The sequence below is a fragment of the Aethalodelphis obliquidens genome, unplaced genomic scaffold, assembly GCF_003676395.1.
Source record: "Aethalodelphis obliquidens isolate GAN/ISIS:26980383/991018 unplaced genomic scaffold, ASM367639v1 scaffold5, whole genome shotgun sequence".
Classification (NCBI taxonomy): Eukaryota; Metazoa; Chordata; class Mammalia; order Artiodactyla; family Delphinidae; genus Aethalodelphis; species Aethalodelphis obliquidens.
Window position 1 is genome coordinate 72,357,267 of NW_020837949.1, and position 23,794 is coordinate 72,381,060.

A 23,794-nucleotide genomic window follows, 5' to 3' on the forward strand; every position below is an offset into this window, starting at 1 on the left:
TTTGCTCTCTTGAAAATTGTTTTACCTACTTAAAACAATGAACCTTCCACATGTCACTGATATGTATTGAATAAACCAAGGAGTAGTGTGTTTATTAATAGCTTAGAAGAATATTTTTATCTCATTTATCCCATGTCTGTGTTTTAAGAGATCCTCTTCCTAAGAAGTTCATTCCCTTCATTTCCAGGGACACTGCCCTAAAACAAAAGAAGTTGAAGCATTTTGATTGATTCCTTGACTATGTGTTTATATACACAAGGTGTACGACTGCTCTGAAACCTCCTACATCCAAAGCTACCCTGAGCCTAATAAGCATATGTACCTGCTTATTTTAAAATGACCTCCATTCTCTCCTATTCAGCCATTATAGAGGAATTTAAAAAGGTATTATTTAGACAAGCAATCAAACACTTTGCTTCTTGGCTTTATGTCTAGCAGCCAATACCAGTAATGTTGAATAGTACCTGAGCTTCTTGGGCCAAGACTCTGGTCCTTTCATTTATAAAAGGAAATGATAAAAGATCTTTTACATGTCTAAATTACATGATCCAGAGTTCTACTGCTTATTCACCTAGGTATTTCATGAGGGTCAATGTGAATTCCAGAATTATAACATCTACCCTGTTTTCAGTTTTTATTAACTGAAACCACATATGTACATACAGTATCAGTATACTGCATACAGTACAGTGTATACAGTATGAAATTTATCTTTACAACAACTTGGTAAGGTAGTCATAGTTATCTTTCTTTTATAAACAGAAAAACTGAGGGGAGAAGAAACTAAGAATGTTGACTGAGGACAGACAGCTAAGAAGCTAATAAGTGGCAGAGGTAGGGCTCAATCCAGTTCAATCTTTTATTAAAATCTATATTCTTAACCACTTTGCCACAGTGTCTCAAGGGAAAACTAGAATAAATAGAGCAGTGAAGTTCTTGCTGTAGTTTCTGCTCTAACTTTCTAGTTACAGTCTTACTTATAGAAGAAATAAAGCAGATAATCTGGCCTACTTAAATTACATAACATGATAAAATTTTAAACAGTTTAAGCATTGTTACATTTTATATATGGCCATTGGCAAATAATATTATAGTATTAAATAAATTACCTTTTCCACTGCTTTTTCTCCAGTTGCCAGTAAGAAAAACTTGAGTAGTAATGTAGTTTTATAATTTACCAGTAATAATGCCAGCTTAAAATAAGGATTTGTTTCTAAAATGGTAGAGGTTAGTATAAAAATTGTTAATGGTGTAGAAGACAGGTTAATACTGAGGTCCTAGAATTTCACCCTGTCTCCCTACCCAGATCCTCCAGGGTGATTCCCAACTTCATGCAAAGCCCTCCTCACAACCATTCACCCCATCCTTGGCCAAGAATAACACCAGAGTCTCCAGTAACAATGAAAGGGGCCCAAAGAGCAAATATTTGGAAGAGGCACACAGGTCATGCAATGAACCATTATTAATGGGACTTTCAAATATTGCTGTGACTCTCAGTCCTGATGGAGAGATGCAAATAAGCAAGATCCTACCACACTTCTAATTATATTAGTAGCTCAGGTATGGTGTTTCTTTCTCTGAGCATTTTTTTGTGCCCCATCATATTATGGTCAGTGATTCTTCACCCCTCCTATCATTTAACTCCTCAGAATTCCTTTACTTATTTAGTCTCATGGAAATTACTGATACATAATTATAAGAATAATAACATTAAAATTCTAATATGTCAAAACTAAAGCATATAATAAAAATTTTCACCTTATTTCCTGATTCTTACTTTGTTTTTCTCTGCTTAACACTGCATAAGAAAAACTTTTTAAATTAATTAAAAAGATAAGATCAGTTTAGAGTGTTAGCACGTTTGGGTTTTATGAACATGCACCATCAGGAAAGTAAAGGGAATATCACTCAGGCTAAATGCACCCAGAAAGTTTTAAGTCCATATGCAGCTGATTTTTAAAAAAATATTGTTACAACTTTTAGTTAAAGGTAAAGAGAGAACTTCAGCAAGAGAAAAATAAAGAGTCACATACAAGGGAACACCCATAAGGCTATCAGATGGTTTTATAGCAGACTTTGCAGGCCAGAAGGGAGTGACATGATATACTTAAAGTGTTGAAAGGAAAAAAACCCCTACAACCTAGGATACTCTATACAGCAAGTCATCATTCAGAATTGAAGGAGAGAGAAAGAGCATCTCAGACAAGCAAAAACTAACAGAGTTAATCAACACTAAACCAAACTTACAAGAAACATTAAAGGGCGTCCTTTAAGTGAAAAAGAAAAGGCTCTAACAAAGAAATAAATTATAGGAAGGGGAAAATGCCACTGGTAAAGGCAGATATATAGTAAAGACAGGGGTTCAACTACCTAAATAAGCTACTACAAAGGTTAAAAGACAAAAATTGTAGAAGCAACTAAAACTACAATAAATAGTTAAGGGATTGATATGAAGATATAAAATATGATATCAAAAACAAAATGTGGAGGGGATAGTAAAAAATGTAGCTCTTTTAGAATGTCCTTGAACTTAAATGACTATCAGTTTAAAACAAGTAGATATAGTTAAAGGTCAAAATATATGAACTTCATGATAACCACAAATCAAAAACCTGCCATAGGCATACAAAAACTAAAAAGAAAAGAGATGAGCTAAAGCACACCACTAAACTAAAGAGAGACTAAAACTAAAAAGACATGAACACAAGCATACAACTAAAGAAAATCATCAAACCACAAGGGGATAGACTAAAACAAGAAGACAAAACAGAGAAACAACCAGAAAAAAGTAACAAAATGGTAATAAGCACATACCTTCCAATAATCACTTTAAATGTCAATGGACTAAATGCTCCAATCAAAGGACACAGCGTGGCTGATTGGATAAAAAATAACCCATCTATATGCTGTTTATAAGACACTCACTTGAGAGCTAAAGATACACGGACTGAAGGTAAGGGGTTGATATTCTATGCAAATGGAAACAAAAGAAAGCTGAAGCAGCAGACCCTTATCAGACAAAATAGACTTTAAAACAAAGTCTATAACAAAAGACAAAGAGGGAATTATATACTATATTATGATAAAGGGATCAATACAAGAAGAGATTACACTCATTAACATATATGTGTCCAAAACAGGAATACATATATAAAATATTAACAGAAATAAAGGGAGAAATGGACAGTAATACAATAATAGTAGGGCACTTTAACATCCCAATGACATCAATGGGGAGATCATCCAGACAGAAAATAAATAAGGGAACAGTGGCCTTAAATGAATCATTAGGCCAGTTGGACTTAATAGATATCTACAGGACATTCCATCCAAAACAGCAGCATGCACATTCTTTTCAAGTGTACATGGAGCATTCTCCAGGATAGATCACATGCTTGTCAAAACAAGTCTCAACAAATTTAAGAAAATAGACATTATATCAAGCATCTTTTCTGACCACAATGGCATGAAACTATAGATCATTTATAGAAAGAAAAACAGGAAATGAACAAACACATGGAGACTAAACAACATGCTACTAAAAAAAACAGTGGTCAATGAAGAAACCAATGAGGAAATCAGAAAATATCTTGAGACAAGGCAAATGAAAATGGAACACAACACTCAAAAATATATGGGGTGCACCAAAAGCAGTTCTAAGAGGGAAGTTAATAGTGATACAGGCCTAACTGAAAAAATAAGAAAAAATTTCAAATAAACAGCCTAACTTACCAACTAAAGGAATTAGAAAAAGAAGAGCAAAGTCCAAAGTCAGCAGAAAGAAGGATATAATAAAGATCAAAGCAGAAATAAATAAATTAAAGACACTACCCCCCCAAAAAACAACAGAAAAAATCAATGAAACCAAGAACTTATTTTTTGAAAAGATAAACAAAACTGATAAGTCTTTAACCAGGTTCATTCAGAAAAAAAAAAGAGAGTACCCAAATACACAAGATAAGAAATGAAAGAGAAGCTACTGCTGTTATCACAGAAATACAATCATAAGAGAATACTATGAACAGTTAATGCCAACAAATTGGACAACCTAGAAGAAATGGATAAATTCCTAGAAACATACAATATTCCAAGACTGAATCAAGAAGAAATAGATAATTTGAATAGACTGATAACTAGTGTTGAAATTGAATCAGTAATCAAAACCTCCCAAACAAAAGTCCAGGACCAAAGGGCTTCACAGGGGAATGCTAACAAACATATAAAGAAGAGTTAATACCTATCTTTCTTAAACTATTTCAAGAAATTGAAGAGGAGGAAACACTTTCAAACTCATTCTATGAAGCCACCATTACCCTGACACCAAAACCAGAGAAATACAGTAAAAAAAAAGAAAATTATAGGCCAATATGTCTGATGAATATAGATGATTCTATCACTATATGCAGATGACATGATACTGTATATAGAAAACCCTAAAGTCTTCATCAAAAAGCTATTAGCACTAATAAATTAATTCAGTAAAGTTGCAGGATACAAGATTAATATACAAAAATCTATTGCTTTTCTATACACTAATAATGTATTAGTATTATATATTTTCTCAGGAAGAGAAGGTAAGAAAACAATTCCATTTAAAATCACATCAAAAAGAATACAATACCTAGGAATAAACTTAACCAAGGAGGTGAAAGACCTATACTCTGAAAACTATAAAGCACTGATGAAGGAAACTGAAAATGATAAAAAGAAATGGAAAGACATCCCATGCTCTTGGATTGGAAGAATTAATATTGTTTAAATGGCCATTCTACCCAAAGCAATCTACAGATTTAATGCAATCCCTATCAAATTACCAATAACATTTTTCACAGAACTAGAACAAATTATCCTAAAATTTATATGTAACCATGGGAGACCCCCAAATTGCCAAAGAAATCTTGAGAAAAAAGAAGAAAGCTGGAGGCATCATGCTTCCTGACTTCAGACTATACTACAAAGCTACAATAATCAAAACAGTATGGTATTGGCACAACAAGAGCCATAAAGATCAGCTGAACAGAATAGAGAGCCCAGAAATAAGCCCATGCACATATGGTCAATTAATCTATGACAACGGAGGCAAGAATATACAGTGGGGAAAAGACAGTCTCTTCAACAAGTGGTGCTGGGAAAACTGGACAGCTACATTCAAAGGAATAAAATTAGAACATTTTTTTCCACACCATATATAAAAATAAACTGAAAATGGATTAAAGACCTAAATGTAAGACCAGAAACCACAAAAGTCCTAGAAGAAAACATAGGGAGTATGGTCTTTGACAAAGATCTTAGCACTATGTTTTTGGACCTGTCTCTTCAGGCAAGGGAAACAAAAGCAAAAATAAACAAATGGGGCCTAATCAAACTTAAAAGCTTTTACACAGCAAAGGAAACCATCAAAAAAATGAAAATGCAACCTACTGAACATGAGAAGATATTTGCAAATGATATGTCCAATAAGGGGGCAATATCCAAAATATATCAACAGCTAATACAACTCAATATCAAAAACACCCTGATTAAAAAAATGGGCAGAAGACCTGAATAGGCATTCTTCCAAAGAAGACATACAGATGGCCAACAGGCATGTGAAAAGATGTTCAACATCATTAATCATCAGGGAAATGCAAATCAAAACCACAACGAGATATCACCTCACACCAGTCAGAATGACCATCATCAAAAAGACCACAAACAATAAATGTCAGTGAGGAATGTAAAGAAAAGGGAACCCTCCAACTTGGAAAACAGTATGGAGGCTACTCAAAAAATTAAAAATAGAACTAACATATGATCCAGCAATTCCACTCCTGGGTATATATATATCTGAAGAAAATGAAAACATTAATTCAAAAAGATCTATGTACACCGATGTTCATAGGAGCAATATGTAAAACAGCCAAGATATGGAAGCAACGTAAGCGTCCATCAACAACTGAATAGATAAAGAAGTTTGTGGTATATATATACAATGGAATATTACTCATCCATAATAAAGAATGAAATTTTGCCATACGCAACAACATGGATGGATATAGAGGGTATTATGCTTAGTAAAATGACTCAGACAGAAAAATACAAATACTGCATATTTTCACTTATATGTGGAATATAAAAAATAAAACAAATGAATGGATATAACAAAACAGAAACAGACTCACAGATACAGAGAACAAGCTAGTGGTTACCAGTGGGGAGCGGGATGGAGGGGGCATGTGAACAATAATGACTTTAATAATAACTTTAGAATAGACGTAATTTTAATGCTTGTCATGCTTGCAGAAAATTACCCAGGAAATTATTTCTGCAAACAATATTTACTTTTTCTTCTTTAAACTTGAAAGCAAAAGTTTCACACAGAATCACCTGAGCTAGGCTCAGAGTAGTCTCATGTTGCTTTTATAGTGCCCCTGAAAATGAGAAAAAATATTGATTTTCCAAAGTGACTCAATAAAACCAAAAATTGATGAAAATACTTATGAAATAGACTGTTCCAAATAAATTATATGTTTGGTTAAGTCATATTTAAGCAGAAAACTTACTACCATTCTCATTGAAAAGCTTACAAAAATGGTTATTCCATGCCCCTCATTCAGTAGCAAGGATATCAAGAATGCAACTGATAGCATGTTTGGCAAGAGCCACAAATTCGAACACTTCAGGAGCCAGGTGCAAAAGGTAAATAAATGAGGCAAGTTAAAGCATATCCAAGAGCCCAGCATTTAGCCTTTAGTAATGGCCTCCAAATGTCTTTTATTAAGCAGTCTTTTATTGAAAGCTGTCTTTTATTAAGCAGCCCTGTGGTATTTGTCCCTTTACACGTAGGGAGCACCACCCAGCCTCCCAGTGAAGTGTAGATATTGTTATTACCTCCATTTTATAAATGAGAAAATGGAAGCACTAAAAGGATCAGGAACTTGTCTGTGGTCACACAGCCCTGCATAGTAGTGCCTAGGTAAATGACAAGCAGTGTGACATCAGGACATGAGCTTCTACTTACCATTAATATGGGCTTAATAATTAGAAAATGGTAAATGAAAGTCTTTACACATGTTAACCCATTTAATTCCCACCATAACCCTGAGAGGTAGATACTAGTATTTATACGTTTTACATATATAGAAACTGTATCATAGAAGGTTAAGACAGATGCCCAGTGTTACATGGCTAGTAATTGCAGAGCCAAGAGTTGAAGGCCCAGGTGGTCTGCTTCCAAGCCCCTGCTCTTGGTATGGCTCTCAACCAGAACGATTTTGCCCTCCAGAGAACATTTCAATGTCCAGAGACATTTTGGTTGTTACAACTGGGGGAGGAGGGAGATACTGGCCTCTTATAGGTAGAGGCCAGGGATGTAGCCAAGTACCCTACAATGCACAGGACAGCCTCACACCCACAACACAAACTGTCCATAGCGCCACTAATGGGAAACATGGGTCTATGCGATTATGACTATGCAGCCATATAGATAGACAAATAGGCCATTGGGAGAGATGGGGACTGACAACACATAAAATCTTCATCTCTAAATAAATCTGTGCTATCACATTGTTTTCATGCTGTCTCTGTCCTCTAAAAAGTGAACTATAAAAAGTAATCCAGATAACTGAATACTTTTATTTAACCAAGACATTGGTTTTTTGTTTTGTATCTTATTATGATATTCAATGTTTCAAATTCTATATTATCTTATAAGAACTTTTTATAATGAAACTCACTTTTATGGAGAATCTTAAACACTTATTTTCTTGTCACTACACAGGCACATTATTAAAAATCATACATCTCTACATAGTTATCTCTTTAACCGAAACTGTCTCCATTGAATCTTTCTTACCTCATCTTCCCTTCTAACATTTATAAGTTATTTCCCACAAATCACAGTGAAGGTGTTGGTGAAGAAGAAAAATGTGAATGGAATCCTTTTGCCCTTAATTACTTAGCAGCTGCCTTGGCACATTGCTTTCCCTTCTCCCTTCTGCCCCAGAAATGCTTGTTATCTCCATTAATTATTTTCAGAGTTCAGAGAAACAATATGTAATGGGTTAGACAGAGGGGGAGTTAAAGCTGAGGAGCAGTGACGTCACCAGCACAGGACAGCTGGCCGAGAGGGAGTGTTCCTGCTAGTGAAATACAAGACATAAAAGATAAAATACTTAAAAGATACTATGCTTCATGGAGGAAAGGGGAAGGGGCTTCAACAATGGCCATTAATCCAAAATTCTCCCATCAAGGATGGTTTGTTTAAACATCTATTAAACATTTGTAGTTTTAACAATCTGCCTCGAGGTACTTGGAATTTTCTTTTAAAACATTTCTTTCTAGGCTTAAAAAATGTGTTCTTTTAAGCTTAAAAATCCAACTGACCTTCTTAATGATCTTCGGAGCAAACAAGAACTTTCTAGATTTAAATTTTGTGTACTTTTGGTCAATGTGACTTCCTGTTTTTGAAAAGGGGAAAGAGATTAAGCAGCCTCCAAAAGCTGCTTACATTTTGGACTGTTCTTTAATATTGATTTTATGTGAGTTAAATGTAAGCTGGTTAAAAACATATGGATTAAATTTTCCTGAAAATATGAATGGTTTTAAAAATTAAGAAGGGGGAATGCTTGGCAAACTGTGATTATTTTTTGTCAAAGCAAAAATATTTGAAAAGTAGTTGTTGCCCTTAAAAAAATATTCCCAATACAGCTAGACTTACCTTCTTTTACTTGTTCTCTTTTTTGTTGTTGTTCTCTTTAATTTACCAGCATTATGCAAACTGTCATAAGTCTATTTTAAGAGTATGCATATTATTAGGAACAAGGAATAAAAATTTATCTGATAGAACTTATATTTTGGGGATTGTTCTTCTATTACTCTAAAATTATATTCTTAAGAATTGCTGTGGGTAGAATTTTTCTTATGCAAATCCATGTGGTAATACTTTTTATACCCCTTCATAAATTGGAGTCATATCACATTTAATTGTAGTTAAAGAAAATTTTATGTGTTTCTACAAAGCAATTATAGATTATATAGAAATAAAGGATATTTGTTATGATTATTATCTTAGTCCATTCGGGCTCCTATACCAAAACATCATAAATTAGGTGGCTTATAAACAGCAGAAATTTATTCCTCACAGTTTTTGAGGTTGGTAAGTCCAAGATCAAGGCACTAGAGGATTCGGGGTCTGGTGAGAGCCTACTTTTTGGTTCAAAGACAACACCTCCTAGTTATAACCTCATATGGCAGAAGGTGCAAGGGAACTTTCTCCACTGGCTCTCTTTTATAAGGGCACTAATCCCATTCAAGAGGGCTCTACCTTCAAGACCTAATCACATCCTAAAGGCCCACCTCCTAATATTACATCACCTTGGAGGTTAGGATTTCAATGTATGAATCTGGAAAGCGGGACGTAGATATTCAAATCACACCAGTTACTCATGTTAGTGATGGTAGTTTTAAGCACAAGGCTGTGTCTTATAACTTATTAAACTTATATATATAAGTTTAATAAGTGGGTCAAAGAACTTAGGCTGTAAGTGAAACTAGTAAAATTAGCTCTTTCTAAGTTCATATAGTTGCCAAAATCCAGAAATATTAACCAAGATGGTTTAAACAAACTTTTCCCTTAACAAAAGCACAGTTAGCATTGGAGGGTGAAAGGGGAAACAAAAACTACAGTGTAATCTGAACTTGAATCAGATGATACTAATTAGGCTCAGTCACATGATCCTTGGCTTACACTACTAGGCACCAAAACCAGGTGGGCCCAACTGCAGGTGAAGTTTGACATCATTTCTCTAAAGGTATCTAGAGTTGTTATTTGAGATTGCTTTAATATCTAAAAGAGCATTTATAGAAAGAAAAATATCAAGTACTATGTCTTACTACATAACTTTATATAGCAAATTCCATAGTTGTCAGACTTCTCATATTTACTAAGTTTTATTCCCTTTCTACTCATCCCCTGCTTTCTTTCCCACTACTGCAAAGAGTGTCACAGTTAGAGCTACCTAAGTTTTATATATCAATGTAAGACATTTGTAATAAAATATATGTATACATAAATGACAAAAAAGTATAATGATAATAAGTGGAAAGATCTGTAACCTACACCTTGTATAAGCTCTTGGAAATAAAAATTATAATAACTGCTATTAGCTTTGAGTATATGCAAGAAAGTGCTCTAAATAATTCACATACTATTGTTATCTTTCTACTTTTGCCAGCAATCATGGAAGGCAGATACCATTCACATGTTATAGAGGATAGACCTGAAATACAATTTTTATCATAAACTGACAATCCGAGATTTGAATACAGGGTTTTCTTCTTTTAAACAAACTTTGTTCTATACCATGTTATATATCAAATTTTTATATGTATGTAAATATGTATATATATACATGCATATATCTGCATTTTAAAACTTGTTACTGAATTTCACCTCAGAATGTGATTGTCACTAATAGGTCTCTGTTTCTGAATATTAAATAATCTGTCAATTATATTACTTGGAGTCCAATGTTAATCTAAAGAAGTGCTAAACACTCTTTGTACTATGTTGAATGCAACCCTCTTCGTTTTTCTGAATTTCTAAGGTTTTTATGGAGACTTTGTCTTTAAAATATCCTTAATAATGTTGACGTTGACCTTATTTATTTATTTTTTTGTGGTATGTGGGCCTCTCACCGTTGTGGCCTCTCCCATTGCGGAGCACAGGCTCCGAACGCGCTGGCTCAACGGCCATGGTTCACAGGCCCAGCCGCTCCGCAGCATGTGGGATCTTCCCGGACTGGGGCATGAACCCGTGTCCCCTGCATCGGCAGGCGGACTCTCAACCACTGTGCCACCAGGGAAGCCCTGACCTTATTTTTTAAAAGAATTTAAATGCCTCTAGTAAAATGATAATCCTTCCCAACACAATACATTTTTATGTTAATCATACAGTTTTCCTCATAACAGATGTTTGGAAGTGTGTGGAATTCAGCTACTAAATTTCACTCCCTTCTTTATTTCATTTTCTGTTACAGGAACATCCCTCGTTAGGCCAACTTTCAGAAAAGTTAATAGACAACAACATTAATGTCATATTTGCAGTTCAAGGAAAACAGTTTCACTGGTATAAGGTATGTTAACTCCCAAAATATAAAAATTAAAATGTTTGCATCTATAGTTAAAATTAGAATACTTTTTAGAACCCCAGGTAAGGATTCTGGAGTTATTATACTTTGTACAATCTAAATTTAATACTGTATTAACTAACATAGCCCAGGTGTCCATTCCTCTGGTGAGATGGGGCAGGAGATGCTCTCCTCAACTCCTTGCCTGGGTGGGCAACTCAGGCTCCAGGGCCGGCAGAAATCCTCATGTGAGGGTCCCACTGAGTTCCCCGGTCAGAGTACTGCAGCTGAGCAGAGTGGCTGCTTGGGACTACTGCTCAGGTGCTGCAGAAAGCCTTCTTGGAATCTGACATGTTATCACTCTGGGACCATTGGCCAGCTACTCCTGACTTGGTCACATGAAGGCTGACTGTTACAGACTCTGAACTAAAGAGAACCAACACTATTAGCGTATCTCGCACCACCATGAATGCAAGGTATTTCAATTAAGAGTATCAGGAGGACATCTATAAATCCCAGACTGGCATGTGCAAGTTCTCCTGGTGGAATAACCCAATGCATCTGGGTGACCTTTGGAGGAAGCTGAGACAGAGCTACAACAGGGCAGTGGCTGACACCCAACTCATAGCCCATCTTCTCCAGCCGTGTGGCTGCCAGGGTCTTGGGGCTCCAGTCGGCTGTAAGGCCCGAGCCTCTGAGATGGGAGAGCTGAATTCAGGACATTGGTCTACCAGAGACCTCCCAGCCCCATGAAATATCAATCGGCGAGAGCTCTCCCAGAGATCCCCATCTCAAAGCTAAAACCCAGCTCCACTCAACGACAAGCAAGGTCCACTGCTGGACACCCCATGCCAAACAATTAGCAAGGCAGGAACACAAACCTACCCATCAACAGAGAGGCTGCCTAACATCATAACAAGTTCACACAAACCCCAAAACACACAACCGGACATGGTCCTGCCAGAAAGACAAGATCCAGCCTCATCCACCAGAACACAGGCGCTAGTCCCATCCACCAGGAAGCCTACACAACCCATTGAACCGACCTTACCCACTGGGGGCAGACACCAAAAACAACAGGAACTACGAACCTGTAGCCTGCGAAAAAGAGACCCAAAACACAGTGAGTTAAGCAAAATAACACAGAGAAACACACAGCATATGCAGGAGCAACGTAAAAACCCACCAGACCAAACAAATGAAGAGGAAATAGGCAGTCTACCTGAAAAAGAATTCAGAGTAATGATAGTAAAGATGATCCAAGATCTTGGAAATACAATGAAGAAAATACAAGAAATGTTTAACAAGGACCTAGAAGAACTAAAGAGCAAACAAACAAGGATGAACAACACAATAAATGAAATTAAAAATTCTCTAGAAGGAATCAATAGCAGAAAAACTGAGGCAGCAGAACAGATAATTGACCTGGAAGATAAAATAGTGGAAATAACTACCACAGAGCAGAGTAAAGAAAAAGGAATGAAAAGAATTCAGGACAGACTCAGAGACCTCTGGGACAAGATTAAATGCATCAACATTCAAATTATAGGGGCCCCATAAGAAGAAGAGAAAAAGAAAGGGAAGGAGAAAATATCTGAAGAAATTATAGTTGAAAACTTCCCTAATATGGGAAAGGGAACAGTCAGTCAAGCCCAGGAAGCACAGAGTCCCATACAGGATAAATCTAAGGAAAAACACGCCAAGACACATATTAATCAAGCTATCAAAAATTAAATACAAGGAAAAAATATTAAAAGCAGCAAGGGAAAAACAACAAATAACATACAAGGGAATCCCCATAAGGTTAACAGCTGATCTTTCAGCAGAAACTCTGCAAGCCAAAAGGGACTGCAGGACATATTTAAAGTGATGAAAGAGAAAAAACTATAACCAAGATTACTCTAACCAGCTAGGATCTCATTCAGAATCAACAGAGAAATTAAAACCTTTACAGACAAGAAAAAGCTAAGAGAAACCACCAAACCAGCTTTACAACAAACGCTAAAGGAACTTCTCTAGGCAGGAAACACAAGAGAAGGAAAAGACATACAATAACAAACCCAAAACAATTAAAAAAATGGTAATAGAAACATACATATCGATAATTACCTTAAACATAAATGGGTTAAATGCTCCAACCAAAAGACACAGACTGGTTCAATGGATACAAAAACAAGACCCGTATATAGGCTGTCTACAAGAGACCTACTTCAGACCTAGGGACACATACAGACTGAAAGTGAGGGGATGGAAAAAGATATTCCATGCAAATGGAAATCAAAAGAAAGATGGAGTAGCAATTCTCATATCAGACAAAATAGACTTTAAAATAAAGACTACTACAAGAGACAAAGAAGGACAGTACATAATGACCAAGAGATCAATCCAAGAAGAAGATATAACAATTGTAAATATTTATGCACCCAACATAGGAGCACCTCAAAACATAAGGCAAATGCTAACAGCCATGAAAGGGGAAATCGACAGTAACACATTCATAGTAGAGGATTTTAACACCCCACTTTCACCAATGGACAGATCATCCAAAATGAAAATAAATAAGGAAACACAAGCTTTAAATGATACATTAAACAAGATGGACTTAATTGATATTTATAGGACACTCCATCCAAAAACAACAGGATACACTTTCTTCTCAAGTGCTCATGGAACATTCTCCAGGATAGATCATATCTTGGGTCACAAATAAAGCCTTGGCAAATTTAAGAAATTTGAAATTCTATCAAGTATCTTTTGAAACCACAATACTATGAGACTAGACATAAAATAAAGGAAAAAATCTGTAAAAAATAAAAACACATGGAGGCTAAACAATACACTACTAAATAGCCAAGAGATCACTGAAGAAATCAAAGAGGAAATCAAAAAATACCTAGAAACAAAGGACAATGAAAACACGATGACCCAAAACCTTTGGGATGCAGCAAAATCAGTTCTAAGATGGAAGTTTATAGCAATACAATCCTACGTCAAGAAACAAGAAACATTTCAAATAAACAACTAACCTTACACCTAAAGCAATTAGAGAAAGAAGAACAACAGCAAAAAAAAACCCAAAGGAGGCAGAAGGAAAGAAATCATAAAGATCAGATCACAAATAAATGAAAAAGACATGAAGGAAATGATAGCAAAGATCAATGGAAATGAAAGCTGGTTCTTTGAGAAGATAAACAAAATTGATAAACCATTAGCCAGACTCATCAACAAAAAAAAGGGAGAAGACTCAAATAAATAGAATTAGAAATGAAAAAGGAGACGTAACAACTGGCACTGCACAAATGCAAAGGATCATGAGAGATTACTACAATCAACTCTATGCCAATAAAATGGACAACCTGGAAGAAATGGACAAATTCTTAGAAAAGCACAACCTTCTCAGACTGAACCAGGAAGAAATAGAAAATATAAACAGACCAATCACAAGCACTGAAATTGAAACTGTGATTAAAAATCTTCCACAAACAAAAGCCCAGGACCAGATTTCTTCACAGGTGAATTGTATCAAACATTTAGAGAAGAGCTAACATCTATCCTTCTCCAACTCTTCCAAAATATAGCAGAGGGAGGAACACTCCCAAAGTCATTCTACAAGGTCACCATCACCCTGATAACCAAACCAGACGAAGATGTCACAAAAAAAAGAAAAGTACAGGCGAATATCACTGATGATCATAGATGCAAAAATCCTCAACAAAATATTAGCAAAGAGAATCCAACAGCACTTTAAAAGGATCATACACCCTGATCAAGTAGGGTTTTCCCAGGAATGCAAGGATTCTTCAATATGCAAATCAATCACTGTGATAAACCATATTAAGAAATTGAAGGAGAAAAACCATATGATCATCTCAATAGATGCAGAAAAATCTTTAGACAAAATTCAACACCGATTTATGATAAAACCCTCCAGATAGTAGGCATAGAGGGAACTTACCTCAACATAATAAAGGCCATATACAACAAACCCGCAGCCAACATCGTTCTCAATGGTGAAAAACTGAAACCATTTCCTCTAAGATCAGGAAGAAGACAAGGTTGTCCACTCTCACCACTATTATTCAACACAGTTTTGGAAGTTTTAGCCACAACAAGCAGAGAAGAAAAAGAAATAAAAGGAATCCAAATTGGAAAAGAAGAAGTAAAACTGTCACTGTTTACAGATGACATGATACTATACATAGAGAATCCTAAAGATGCTACCAGAAAACCACTAGAGCTAAACAATGAATTTGGTAAAGTAGCAGGATACAAAATTTAATGCACAGAAATATCTTGCATTCTTATCCACTAATGATGGAATATCGAAAGAGAATTTAAGGAAATACTCCCATTTACCGTTGCAACAAAAAGATAAAATACTTAGGGTTAAACCTACCTAAGGAGACAAAAGACCTGTATGCAGCAAACTATAAGACACTGATGAAAGTAATTAAAGATGATACAAACAGATGGAAAGATATACCATGTTCTTGGATTCAAAGAATCAACATTGTGAAAATGACTATACTACCCAAAGCAATCTACAGATTCAATGCAATCCCTATCAAACTACCAATGGCATTTTTCACAGAACTAGAACAAAAATTTCACAATTTGTATGGAAACACAAAAGACCCTGAATAGCCGAATAGCCAAAGCAATCTTGAGAAAGAAAAACGGAGCTTGAGGAATCAGGCTCCCTTACTTCAGACTATCCTACAAAGCTACAGTAATCAAGACAGTGTGGTACTGCCACAAAAAGAGAAATATAGATCAATGGAACAGGATAGAAAGCCCAGAAATAAACCCACGCACATATGGTCACCTTATCTTTGATAAAGGAGACAAGAATAAATAGTGCAGAACAGACAGCCTCTTCAATAAGTGGTGATGGGAAAACTGGACAGCTACATGTAAAAGAATGAAATTAGAACACTGCCTAACACCATACACAATAATAAACTCTAAATGGATTAAAGACCTAAATGTAAGGCCAGACACTATAAAACTCTTAGAGGAAAACATAGGCAGAACACTCTATGACATAAATCACCGCAAGATCCTTTTTGACCCACCTCCTAGAGAAAAGGAAATAAAAACAAAAATAAACAAATGGGACCTAATGAAACTTAAAATCTTTTGCACAGCAAAGGAAACCAGAAAGAAGACGAAAAGACAACCCTCAGAATGTGAAAAAATATTTGCAAACGAAGCAAGTGACAAAGAATTAATCTCCAAAATATACAAGCAGCTCATGCAGCTCAATATCAAAAGAACAAAACAAGCCAATCCAAAAATGGGCTGAAAGCCTAAATAGACATTTCTCCAAAGAAGATATACAGATTGCTAACAAACACATGAAAGGATGCTCAACATTACTAATCATTAGAGGAAATCAAGTCAAAACTACAATGAGGTATCACCTCACACCGGTCAGAATGGCCATTATCAAAAAGTCTACAAACAATAAATGCTGGAAAGGGTGTGGAGAAAACAGAACCCTCTTGCACTGTTGGTGGGAATGTAAATTGATACAGTCACTATGGAGAACAGTATGGAGGTTCCTTAAAAAACTACAAATAGAACTACCATACGACCCAGCAATCCCACTACTGTGCATATACCCTGAGAAAACCATAATTCAAAAAGAGTCATGTACCACAATGTTCATTGCAGCTCTATTTACAATAGCCAGGACATGGAAGCAACCTAAGTGTCCATCAACGGATGAATGGATAAAGAAGATGTGGCACATATATACAATGGAATATTACTCTGCCATAAAAAGAAACGAAGTTTTGTTACTTGTAGTGAGGTGGATGGACCTAGAGTCTGTCATACAGAGTGAAGTAAGTCAGAAAGAGAAAAACGAATACCGTATGCTAACACATATGTATGGAATCTAATTTTAAAAAATGGTTCTGAAGAACCTAGGGGCAGGACAGGAGTAAAGACACAGATGTGGAAACTGGACTTGAGGACACAGGGAGAGGGAGTGGTGGGCTGGGATGAGATGAGAAAGTGACATGGACGTTTATAGACTACCAAATGTTGAATGGATGGCTGGTGGGAAGCAGCTGCATAGCACAGGGAGATCAGCTCGGTGCTTTGTGACCACCTAGAGGGGTGGGATAGGGAGGCTGGGAGGGAGATGCAAGAGGGAGAGGATATGGGGATATATGTATACATATGGCTGGTTCACTTTGTTATACAGCAGAAGGTAACACACCATTGTAGAGCAATTATACTCCAATAAAGATGTTGAAATTTTAAAAAAAGTAATGTATACTACACAGGGTCTTAAGTTAGCAGTTAAGTATAAATAAGTATAAATTCTATGTTTGTAACACCTAGAACCAAGTGTGGGCACTGATACTTGGTGTTGTACTGACTGTGACAATAATGGAGGAGACTTTTATCAGGTGAAAAGTAGTTCACACTCCAAGTATACCACTCATGTCCAGAGTTCTGCTTTTTCTAGCCCATGGGCATATCTTTATAATAGATTAGGTTGGGGAATAGCAGCATATTTTAAAATAGCACCAACGTACCTAGGTTTGGTCTAGGTCATCTAGTAAAGGAACAAGAGGAGCCATGGAAGTGGCTAACCCAGTCAAAGCCTTCCTACATAAGAATAATGTTGATTTTGTCCAGTATCTTTTGGGCCAGGTGAGTCCTACAAGCCCAAAAGACGTTTGGCACCTATGTCACTCTGGTAGCACCCAATGGGATTCCCCCTGTCACCCCCAAACCTGTAACTTCTGTGATCCTGCTATAGCTTTCTTTTCACAGTCTTTAAAGTTCTTTTTTCCGGAAAACTCTCTTTTTTTCATTTCTACAATATTGTGATACCCTAATTTTCATTACACATATCTGTTCACTGGGTCTTCTTCATCTCCTTTGTTGTCTTTACTTCTTCCTTCTACTCCTAATGTCCTTTACTTATTTTTTAATACTTCAGAGAAACTACATTTTCTTTTGGCTTCAACAAATACTTGAACCCATTTTAACTTGCCACAAAGCTGGTGTTCCCTTCAACAATTTCCCTAATACCTGACTACCACGTTTATCATCTGAAAGTGCTACTTAAATTATTCCATTTCTTCTCTTAGAAATTTATAGTGAAAATATAAATCCCTGTTTTCCCAAACTTATATACCATGGAACCCCCTTTTTAAGCAAACAACCATTAATATCCACAGAAGTAGGGCTCTGACCCAAATTAAATGCCCGAATCACTTTATTAACAATAGTAACTGCTTCCACTTATTGAGCACTTACTATTGTCAGGCACTGAGTTTATTAACATTAACTCATTTAATACTCTTAAAACTCATAACAATGAGGGCAATATTACTAGTATGCCCATTTTAAAGATGAAGGAAATGCATTTAGGGAAGTTATATACTTCCCCAAACTTTCCTAACAGCCTAAATCCTGTGTTCTTAACCCCTAAGCTTAAATTTCAAATTGAATTTCAACTTACTGTGCAGCTCTTTATTGCTTTTACCTCCTTTTTCTCTGCTATTACTTCTTGATGGTGATATTAGCTCTAGCAGTTTCTCCCTACTCTTTTAAGAAAATTTCCACTGACTGTTAAACCATAAAACCAGGTTTATTATTAATTGAATTGTGTGCAAAGTAAGAGTCAGCAGGTTCTAAAAGCCTGACAGGCTCTGCTAAGAGTCCTGTGTATGCCGTTTCAGTCACCTAATTTGGCTGCTCAGAGATATTTTTATTAATTATCTTTGTTTGGATTGTAACAGCCTCCTAACTCATCTCCCAAATCTATCTTCCACTCGGCTGCAGGATGAGCTATTTGAATCACAGGTGTGAGCACAGTACTCCCCAGAGTAAAATGTTCCAGTGGTTCCCTCTGATCTAGAGGATCAAGTCTTTAATATTGTCTGCGTTAAACTTGTCCCTCCAGTCGTGCTTCTAATCCTCCTGTGTACACACACTCACCAGGCTCTTTCTTTCCTTTGTGACTTTGTTCTTGCTACCTAACTCTCATGCCTGGAAGCCCTTCTCCATCATTACGTGACTCTTACTCATCCTTTAAGACACAGCTCATGAATCGCCTCCTCCAGGAAACAGTCCCTGACAACTTTCCCCAGCTCTCAAATGCTTGCTCAGTATCCCTCTCATTAGGGTCTGTACATATGTCTATTGCTTCAGGTGTACGTTGTTTTTTGAAACTGTCATTTATATTCCTGTGAGATCCTTAAGGATGGAAACTATGTGGCATAGCAATTTAGCATTCCCAAAGTGGTATATGGTGGTTAGTTAATCAAGGTTGTATAAATGAATTTTTAAAATATTTAACTGATACATTTTCCCTATTACCTGAGATACCAAATTGTTAGTAACCAAGTAGTAGCTGGCATACAGCAGGAACTTAATGATACTTGTGAATGGTAAAATGAGTATATAAATGCATTTCAAGACTTTTCATAATCTGATTCCATATAAATATGCACCACACCATTCACTCTAGTCAGACTAGTTTCTTCTCTATCCTTACTTCATCTACAACTTGAGTAAACCTTTAAGCCTTTGCTAATTCTCATTTCTCACTAGGAATACCTAGAGTTGATTCCATAATTATTATGTACCATCCATCAAGAACACCTGCTCCATGAAGCTTCCATTTGTGACTTTTATTTTTTTCTCCTGTCTGGGCAAATATGTCCTAAAGACCATTCCATGGAAAAGTAGTTCTGCAGAATAGTTGTATATGTTACATGAGAAAAGAGTTTTGTAATTAAGTAAATGTTAGGGAATGCTGCATTTAATAATGCTAAATTATTTCTGAATTGCAGTGGTGTACATTTTGAGTCTCTATGTGGAATAAACCATATGCAGAACTTATCAAACTTATTTGCCCTCAGAACGCTTTTCATTTTAAAATCTCTTGGGACCATGTTCTATGGGAGATAGTTTGGGAAATGCCGGTCTGTGCTTTGAGTTTTAGGTCAGCATGTAACTTGTGAACGCACACACACTCATGCACATACAAATACATACTATTTCAGGAACATATGTTTTGGCTGCTCTGCTTAGTTGCTTATATTTTTCTTGTGTCTCATATTTTTTGATTCATGTAATGACTCACCTTCCACTGATAACTACAGATTTTTAAATATTTGTTGATTGCTAAACCACTGTATACTATTGTCATTAAGTGCAGGTTATTGGTATGTTTTCTAGGATCTTCTACCCCTCTTGCCTGGCACCATTGCTGGTGAAATAGAATCAAAGGCTGCAAACCTCAATAATCTGGTTGTAGAAGCCTATAAGGTATGTATATACTGTACACATTTTTTCAAATAAACTTTTAACCCCAATTTCCATGGCAAGGTACAAACTAATGCCCTATCATCTTGAGAAGAGTGGTGGAAAAAACAGATTAGGAATTAGGAAACTGAGCTTAGCCCTGGCTCTACCACTAACTAGCTATAGAACCTTGGGAAAGTCATTTCAGTTTTCTGTGCTTCACTATGTCTCAATGACACAGTTTACTAAACTCAGGTTGAGTTACAGACTATCTAAATTTCCTTCCTCATCAAATGTTCAGTGAGTCACCAAATCACAGCTATAGAACATACTTTATTACCAAGAAATTTCACAATTTCCAGTGCCATAAAGATAAAGTAATCAATCCACAGTGTTATAAACAGCAACTTTCCAGGGAAAATGAACTATATGAGATACAGAGATTACTAAGAGAACTTTGTTGGGGTCTCCTAGATCAATAACTTGGTTGTTCAATCGTTTACTTTAGCAGTTTTACTAAACTAGTTTGATTAAAAGAATCACCCTAAGAGATACACTACTTTATTGAGATGACAGTTGTATGCTGTCCCCAGTTCGTGTAGAGTGGGTACCAAATGCAAAGATTTAAGAAACATCTGCTCTCTCAATCTAAGTCATTTCTGGATAGAATAATCTCTTTTAAGAAGTTGTAATAATAGTAGCTGTCATTTTAATACCACTAAGAACCAGTTATTTTCCATACATGACCTCATTTAATCCACACAACCAACCTATAAGGCAAGTATTAGTACTCCCACTGTGTATTTGTAGAACTTCAAAGAAGCTAAGCAAATCAGTCAAAGGCCAAACAGCTAACAAGCAGAAGCAGCAGCACCAGAACCTAGGTCTTGCTTAATTCTAGCTTCCACGTGCTTCCTCCTGTGTTACACAATCTGTTTTTCTGTTGTTGTTTTTTTTCTTTTTTACATAGTGTCTAAAGATATGCCTTATTCTACCCTGAATTTATGCACCATTGATAAACTCTCACTTCCCAAAATTCTCTTTTTCCCTTCCTGACACAGTAGAGTTGAACAGTGTTAAAGTAGCCCAAGCATTGTGAGAAATCTCAGGCTTCTCTTCTCATTTTCTTCATGGAACATCTGCCTTCAACTCAATTACAAAAGAGAAAGGCAGGAAGCAGACACGGGATAGAAAATGAAGGACTTGTTTAAACTTTCTTTTTTTAAAAGGAAAATAAACCTTGCGAGATTTTTTTGTTTTTCTGTTTTTTGCCAAGGAATTTTTCTATATCTGAAGACTATGTTGGATGAAATAAGAAAAGCATCTTTAATTATATTTCTTCTTCACTGTTACGAAACAAAAACAAAAACAAAAAACATTAAGACTGGTGGAGCTTCTTATCAAGGAAAACCAAACCTGTGTACAATTCGTTCCCATCCGAAGTTTGTTCCCAAGTATAATCAAAATAAGAAAGGAGCTTACAGTGTTAGAAGTCACCCTAGTTTTCATAGTATGAACCCATTTATTACCCCAAAGAAAAAATATAAGTCGACAAACTTTCCTGTATCTCAAACTGCACCCATGGAAAGGGAAACAGCAGGGTTTTTTTTCATGTTCTTTATTTGCTAGGATAGGTATGTGATGCATTATCTAATTGCAGTTCTGATTAACCTTAAACAATCTGAATAACAATTTTAATAAAACCAACAAAAACTCTGGCGAAACAATCTCCTTAAGTTGGGATTCTGTTATTATTTTATATATGTCTATACTTTCAAAATTCTTCTGAAATTTCATTTTGTCTTCACAGCTCAACAGAAACTGTTCACAGTTCATTGAAGAAAAAAATAATAAAAATATTTTATTCTAACTTTTAATACTTTGCATTTCCTTTTTAAGACTTTTATAAAATTATATACAAATTTAGTACAGGTGAATGTGATTGCATTTTGTTTTTTATCCTTTACATCTGCATTGCCATTAGAATTAAAACTATATAAAAATCATGACTATAATAACTTAATAGTAATTTAGCTGAAATTAAGACATAAAAAAATTATGTTGAATAAAAAATAATTATACATTAGAAAAAATAAATTCTGCCTCTGTTCCTGTTAGATATTAAAAGACAAGCTTAAGACTGTGTCTGAAACTTAATTCCTTTTTTTTGCGGTACGCGGGCATCTCACTGTTGTGGCCTCTCCCATTGCGGAGCACAGGCTCCGGACGCGCAGGCTCAGCGGCCATGGCTCACGGGCCCAGCCGCTCCGCGGCATGTGGGATCTTCCCAGACCGGGGCACTAACCCGTGTCCCCTGCATCGGCAGATGGACTCTCAACCACTGCGCCACCAGGGAAGCCCTGAAACTTAATTTCTTAATCTCAAAACTGGGCAAAATTTTAGATATTTGTCTTCATACCCTGTTTGAAAAACATTGGTTAAACTAGATTAAGGTTTTAAGGGAAGCAGAATTTCAAAAGGGCAAAAAGAACAGTCATGGTATTAGGAACTTCCTTCTGATTTGTCAAACCAACCATATCAATACCATTTGTATACCATTAGAAGTTTCTATTTTTTACTGAAATTGTTTAATTAAGTGATTACAATGTATGAATTCTCTAGTAGATAAAAAATGTGACTAATATAGTCTTACCTTTATTCAAATAAAATTTGAGGAAGTATCTTACTCTAAAGATTTACTACCATAATTCCATGATCAATTATTAATCAGTAAGCACACATCTCTTTATTGATTATACAGTTGAAGAAGAAAAATTACTCAAGTAAAGAATTAGAAACCATGGGGATTTCTTTTTCCTTCACACCCTGCTACTCACTCTTTCCTTAGGTACATACTTCATCTTTTCCCTTTCCTTTTGTTTACAAAAATAAGTTAAGGATTTTTGCATGTGATAGACTCTTAGTTTTATGAGATGAAATTCACACAGATCTACAGAATATATTTAATGTAGCTAGAACTTTTGGAACCCAGAGATTGGATGAAATTAGGATGTGCTTGATACATAATAGGCAATACATACATGGTTTTTGAATGATTATATAAATTAGTGAATAAATGAGCAAATGATTTTCTGCCCAGTAAGGGGCTCTATTTCAGTATTAAGGATTGGAACAAATTTGATTGACATAAGCAAGCACCAGGGATTTGGCAAAAATTCTAGGCCATTCTTGGAGAATTTATAGAGCCATAACTGGCAGGTATTTCTTATACCTACAGTATAGAAATGCCCTCCCCAAAATTTACCTTTCAATTCTGTATCAGTAAGGCAGTTTAGCTTTCATGATAGTCTAAAATGTTTGAAACGGAAATGCTTCTTTAACAGCTGTAAATGTCAGAAGCATGTTCCAGATTTTAAGCTGTCAAGATTTAGCCTCTGTGATGATATATG

The 23,794-nt window shown here is 35.8% G+C and overlaps 1 protein-coding gene across 2 annotated transcripts in view; it reads left to right on the plus strand.

Moving 5' to 3' along the window:
- Nucleotides 1-23,794, plus strand: part of ITGB8 (integrin subunit beta 8) — a 97,478-nt gene that overhangs the window by 57,301 nt on the left and 16,383 nt on the right. For both annotated transcript variants that reach the window (XM_027102644.1, XM_027102645.1), the window contains 2 exons: nucleotides 11,019-11,114; nucleotides 20,319-20,408. In XM_027102644.1, the coding sequence (XP_026958445.1) occupies nucleotides 11,019-11,114; nucleotides 20,319-20,408 (186 nt within the window). The remainder of the gene's footprint in view (nucleotides 1-11,018; nucleotides 11,115-20,318; nucleotides 20,409-23,794) is intronic.